The 5226-nt window shown below is 61.7% G+C and overlaps 3 protein-coding genes and 1 long non-coding RNA gene across 7 annotated transcripts in view; 3 read left to right on the top strand and 1 right to left on the bottom strand.

The window, feature by feature from the left end:
- Nucleotides 1-1357, bottom strand: part of LOC125612630 — a 4708-nt gene extending 3351 nt beyond the window's left edge. The window contains exons 1-2 of one of the 2 annotated variants that reach the window (XR_007343119.1): nucleotides 1325-1357; nucleotides 455-958 (exon numbers count right to left, since the gene is read on the bottom strand). This is a non-coding gene — a long non-coding RNA (uncharacterized LOC125612630). Of the gene's footprint in view, nucleotides 1-454; nucleotides 959-1324 lie in introns of those variants that run through there. The other variant, XR_007343118.1, reaches the window with a different exon arrangement.
- On the top strand, nucleotides 1-3808 carry Fxyd1 (FXYD domain containing ion transport regulator 1). Of its 2 annotated transcripts, none has more exons than XM_015497241.1 (8): nucleotides 1-116; nucleotides 1231-1295; nucleotides 1761-1793; nucleotides 2038-2112; nucleotides 2291-2327; nucleotides 3257-3306; nucleotides 3482-3533; nucleotides 3676-3808. In XM_015497241.1, the coding sequence occupies exons 2-7, from the start codon at nucleotides 1235-1237 to the stop codon at nucleotides 3502-3504; spliced, it is 279 nt and encodes a 92-aa protein (XP_015352727.1). In that variant the 5' UTR covers nucleotides 1-116; nucleotides 1231-1234; the 3' UTR covers nucleotides 3505-3533; nucleotides 3676-3808. The 2 variants fall into 2 exon arrangements, with proteins under 2 accessions (XP_015352727.1, XP_048647159.1); XM_048791202.1 differs by lacking the exon at nucleotides 1-116 and adding an exon at nucleotides 748-883.
- The window catches only part of Fxyd5 (FXYD domain containing ion transport regulator 5), a 28504-nt gene that overhangs the window by 4281 nt on the left and 18997 nt on the right, over nucleotides 1-5226 (top strand). The gene's annotated exons all lie outside the window — the stretch shown is intronic.
- The window catches only part of Fxyd7 (FXYD domain containing ion transport regulator 7), a 7821-nt gene continuing 6548 nt past the window's right edge, over nucleotides 3954-5226 (top strand). Inside the window, exon 1 of the mRNA XM_015497064.2 lies at nucleotides 3954-4128. Coding sequence (XP_015352550.1) covers nucleotides 4098-4128 — 31 coding nt within the window. The 5' untranslated portion in view covers nucleotides 3954-4097. The remainder of the gene's footprint in view (nucleotides 4129-5226) is intronic.

The following is a 5226-nucleotide window of genomic DNA, read 5'->3' as shown; positions in this document are numbered from 1 at the left end:
GAGCCTGCGGGGGGCGGAGCGTCCAGCTCTGGGCCCGGGGGGTCCAAAGTGCTCAGCCCCCAGGGCACAGCCGGACATTTGGGGGCCTTCTTTCAGCAAGGGACAGCCTGATTGGGGTGAGCGCCCCCCAGCCCTCCCCTCCAGACGTCTTCACACTCCCGCCGGGCGGCCTATTTTGGGAGCAGGAGTGGCCAGCCGGGTGGCTTCCCAGGCAGGCCTGACCCCAGAGGGAGGAGAGTGTGGGGACAGTGGGGTTCCGCAGGCTGGGAGTCAGGGTGCGACTCCTCCCCCTGCTGCATGAGCCCCCTGGCTGGGTGTGGCTTCTGCTTGGAACACTGTCGGGGGCCCTGGGGGCCTGGAGGAGGAGTGGGGGGTGCTGAGGTTGTCTACACCCCACATTCTTCCCACCAGCAGCTGGGAGGGTGTTGTCCATCTCCAGGGCAGCACCACCCACCGTGTGTGCTTGTATGTGCGCCTGTGTGTGTGTGTGTCCTTGCCCCTGGTCGCTGTCTTCTCTCAGGCCCACTAGCTTGGGCCTCATGTCACTTGTCTGGTGTTGTCTGGTTATGAAAGATGTCACCCAGGGGCGGGTGGAACTGGTGTTTCTCCCTCTTCTGCTGGTTTCCAGGAGAGGACAAGGGGTGGCCTTACTCTGTGGCGATGTGGCCGCCAGGCCTCGCCCCACCAGGACTATGCATGACCCCCAAGTGGGGGGGTGGAAGGCGGTTTCCATGGTGGCCTTGTGAGGCGGATTCTTCCATGGTGAAGTGGGAGATATTTATACCCAGGGTCAGGCTGAGAGCGGACAGAGCCGGCGGGCGGGCAGGCGCAGGGGGCAGGGACGCTGGCTGGGCTCGTTCTGGAGGCCGTGGTGCGCAGGCAGGTGGGACTGGGGTGTGTCCCGCTGTCTTGCAGAGTGTCTGTCTCTCCACCTGGGTGAGGCCGCATCCTGCCTCCCCTGTGAGGGTAGATTTGAGGAATCTGGGGCCAGCTGCGGGGAGGCAGAGGCCCGTGGGAGACCTGTGGCTCTGCCCTTGCTGGGTTGGGCTCTGTTTGTGTGAGCCGCTTTGGTGGCACGGCCTGGCCCGGTGAAGCAGGGGGTGCCACTAAGCCAGCCGACTGACACTTTTGTGATGAAGTCCCTGACGGTCTCTGACTTAACCCTGTGGGTTCAGGCCCCCGTATGGGGAGGACGAGGGTACACATTTCCTGGCCCTTTTGTGCCCCCAGGACAATGGCATCCGTCGGCCACATCTTGGTTCTCTGCGTGGGTCTTCTTGCCAGAGCCAATGCAGGTGAGTCACAGGGGCAGCCCACTGCTCACCCCAGTCTCTCGAATGACACGGGTGGCAGAAACCTAGAGAAAAACAAGTGGGAGACCCCTACCTAAATGGACTCAGCTGGAGTTCCAGGAAACTGGGGATCTCCCGCATGGGGTCCAGTCACAGGCTGACATTGGAGGAAGGGAGAGGATGGATACCCCAGGTCAGGCAAAGGTGGGGAGGGATGGGGGTTGGCTCCCCCCCAGATTGACAGGCTGTAGTACAGGGGGTGTTGGGGCAGCGACTGAAACCCCCTGCCCAGTACAGTACAGAGGGGGTGGGTGTCTAGGGTCCAGAGTGGGTGGGCAGTCTGCCCGGGTCCAACAGCCCCCCAACTCTCAGCCCAGGAAGGTGGAGCCCCCACAGGGTCTTTTGACGCCTCTCCCGGTTCAGAGTCCTGGGAAGCATCCAAACCCGGATCTCTCTCTCTCTTTCCAGAAGCGCCACAGGAACACGACCCATTCACCTATGGTGAGGGGCGGCATCTATTCCGGGAGTCAGAGGGCTGCCGGGGCGTGCCTGTCCTCCCTGCTCCTCTCCCTGGCTCTGTGGGATCCCTCTCCGGGTCTCAGGCCCCTCCGCTGCTGCCTCCTGCCCTTTCTCCCCTCCCTGTCCCACTCCTCTTCTCCTTCCTCCTCCCTGTCCTGCCCCCTGCTCTCCTTCTCTCTCCCCGCTCTTCTCCCCCGGCCCTCACCCTGCACCCTGCCGCCCTCAGACTACCAATCCCTGCGGATCGGAGGCCTCACCATCGCGGGAATCCTCTTCATCCTGGGCATCCTCATCATTCTCAGTGAGTGCTGCGCCTCGCCCCGCCCACGCCCCGCCCACGCCCGCCCCGACCCCGCCCCTGCCTGCGCGGCCCCGCCCCTCACCCGGGCGAGCTGCAGTCAGAACGCAGTCAGAACGCTGGGCGCCCCGCGTGGGGAGACGCAATCTCAGTCTCTGCGACCCTGTCCCCACCCCCACAGGCAAGAGATGCCGATGCAAGTTCAACCAGCAACAGAGGTAAGAAGGCCCTCCCAGCCCCCACTCGCCCCTCGCCTGCTCTTAGAGGGGCGCTGGGGGTGAGACAGCAAGTCCTGCCAACCCGAAGCCAGGAACCCCTCAAAGAATATGTGTGAAGCACCTCCCATGTGCCAAGCCCCAAACCTGGGACCAGGCGATGAGTAAACGTCCTGACTTGCTTGGTCAAGCTCCCGGCCCAGCAGTGAAGGCGGTGGCGGTGGTTCCCAGAGCCCCACCGATTAAAATCACAAGCACGATATCAAAAGTGCTGACAGAGAGCGAGCCGCGGTGAAATGAGATCATCTCACACGGCGGCCCAGTTTAGCTCAGAGTCTTATTCCTTGCTCTTTGATTCATCTTTAAATAAAAAGTTTAAAGCACAACCAACATAGGAATACCACGGAGCGAACACCTTCGTGTTAACACAATGATCCATGTCACTATAAGTAATAACGAATACGCGTTGACTGTTACACCACGTGCCAGACGCTCTTTCCTTGCATATTATTTTATTTGGCCCTCATACCACCTCTTCAGGTAGGCGCTGTTACCAGCCCCCATTGTACAGATGATTAAACCGAGGTATGGTGAGATAAAGTCACTTATTCAGGATCACTCACTGGGAGATGAGGATTCTGGGTTTTCCAACTCAGATCACCTCCTGGCCGTCTACCAAGTTCCTCTGACCACCCCTCCCCCGCATCCCCGGTGGTACTCACTGTTACCTGTTTGGACGGCCTTCTGCCACACAAACTGCTCCCGGGTGCTCCTCCTTTTCGGCGGCGTACCCCGAGCGCGCTCGTTGGGGTACGTGGGACTCCCGTGCACCAGTCTGGGAGATGAGGCCTTCATTGAGGGTTTTCTGGAAGCCACTGCCTCCCCTTTTCCATCCCGTGTCCCCCCCCCCACCCCCTGCTCTCCCTTCCCAGAACTGGGGAACCCGATGAAGAGGAGGGAACTTTCCGCAGCTCCATCCGCCGTGAGTTTGGGGAGACTGCGGGTGTTTGGGGGTGAGAGCTGGTTCCAAGAGCCGTTTTCCTGGCCCTCCCTGGCAGCGTGAAGGGAGAACTTGAGCTGAAGCCAGTGGGCAGGGAGTTGCCCTTCCTCCGCAGGGACGCCCCTCCTGACACCCCAACTTTCTCTGTCCCCGTCAGGTCTCTCCACCCGCAGGCGGTAGAAACACCTGGTGCCATGGAACTCGGCCAGGTCCTGCAGCGCCGCCTGGGCTCGGGGAGGGGCACGGGAGGGAGGAAGAGGGGGTGATGTACCAGCCTGGGCAGGTGGCTAAGAGAGGGAGGAGGAGAGGGCTTGAGGTCCTTCCTCGCCTCTCACCCTTTTCACCCCACAGGATTCCCCTGGCACCTGATGCGTCCCACTCACCTCCTGCTCACCGGCCACCTAGACTGCCCCCTTTCCCAGCCCTGCCCCACTGAGTCCCCGAGCCTCTCAGATTTCCAATAAAACGTGCTTTTCTCTCTTGACGGCGCTTTGTTGATCTGTCAGTCCCTCTGCGCCGAAGCCTGGGAGCCCCCTTGGCCCCGGCAGGGGGCGCCCCCACCCTTGGGGAAGGGGCGGGGACGACAGCAGTGGGCGGGGCGGGGGCGGGGTGGCCTGGACGGGGGCGGGCTCCCCGGGCCCCCATTGGCTACAGGCCCCCCCCAACACCAGGGCTCCCCCCATCTCCCCCCCACATCAGCCTGTCCTGCTTCCAGCTGCTGCAGCCGTGTCCTCGCTGCCTCAGCATCCAGCAGCCCCCTGCTCTGGCTCAGCATGGCGACCCCAACCCAGACCCCCACAAACGGTGAGCGTCGCCCCAGGGAGTGGGCGCCGGGAGGCTCCGGGATCTGAGAGCTTAGGAGAGAGGATGTGGGAAGATTCCGGCGCTGAAAGGGAAAGGAGCGAAGAGGGGATGGGCGGAGGCCCCTGTCGCGCACCCCTTGGCCCTCCTTGTGGTGTCTCGGACACCTGCTCCCCTGCGATATCGTCCTTGTGTGGGACCTACGATTAGAGAGTGCCAATCCCCGGAGAAAGGATGCTCGGACCGGTTGCTATGGCAACTGAGTGACTGGTCCAGCACAGTGGTGGAAGCAGACGGGAAGAGATGGGCTTTGAGGGTGGGAAGCAGCAGGTCTGTGGCCAGGGAGGTTCTGGAAGATTTCAGGACCCTGGGTTGGCAGGGAGAAAGGGTCCATGTCCCTTTTCTTTCCAGCACCGTCTCCTGCCATTGGTGTTTCCTGAAATTCCTGACAGGCAGGTTCAGAGGGAAGGAGGGTCAGCTGAAAAAGAGAGAAGGAAAGGGGGAAATTGATCTGAGATTGAACCTAAAACAGATAGAAGAGACACAGAGTCAGAGACATGGGGGGACCGGCAGATAGGTGCGAGGCTCCGAGAGACTCAGGGAGAATGCAGGAAAAAGAGAGGGAGAGGAAGTCAGAGAGACACAGAGATAGACGGATGGAGACAGCCATGCACAGGGACTCGAGACACCGAGCCACAGGCAGAGGAATAGAAAGGGGGGCAGCATAGGGTGGGGCTGCAGCCACTGCAGTGAACCCCAAGGGTGGGACTAGGGTGAGGGGACCCTCCTTCCCAGCGCGCACCTACTTGTGGTTTCCATCCTCGGAGGTGCACATCGTTGTCCCCCCACACCCATGTCCCCCCACACCGTGCAGCCGCGCACAGTTACATTTCACACCCGTTAACCCAGATATGCTCCCACTTAAACGCGTCCTCACTCCAGCCCCCAGCAAACCCCCTGCTGAGCCACGGTCTACAGAAGAGCAAGGCGGGGGGTGCTTTAGTGGGGGAGGGGACGGGGAAGTGTTTCCAGTACCGAAGGCAGGGCGGAGGCGGAGGAGCCCCTGGCGGTGAAGGGAACCCCAATTCCACCCGGTTCTCT

The sequence above is a fragment of the Marmota marmota genome, unplaced genomic scaffold (genome assembly GCF_001458135.2).
Source record: "Marmota marmota marmota unplaced genomic scaffold, marMar, whole genome shotgun sequence".
Classification (NCBI taxonomy): Eukaryota; Metazoa; Chordata; class Mammalia; order Rodentia; family Sciuridae; genus Marmota; species Marmota marmota.
The sequence above is the reverse complement of the archived record's forward strand: the minus strand, read 5'-3'. Positions and strand labels throughout refer to the sequence as shown.

Excerpts from the sequence above, each read along its gene's own strand:
- Fxyd1 (XM_015497241.1), top strand. The coding sequence starts at position 1,235 with ATGGCATCCGTCGGCCACATCTTGGTTCTCTGCGTGGGTCTTCTTGCC. Across the intron at positions 2,113-2,290 it reads GGGCATCCTCATCATTCTCA|GCAAGAGATGCCGATGCAAG; the intron begins GTGAGTGCTGCG and ends CCACCCCCACAG. Across the intron at positions 3,307-3,481 it reads TTTCCGCAGCTCCATCCGCC|GTCTCTCCACCCGCAGGCGG; the intron begins GTGAGTTTGGGG and ends TGTCCCCGTCAG.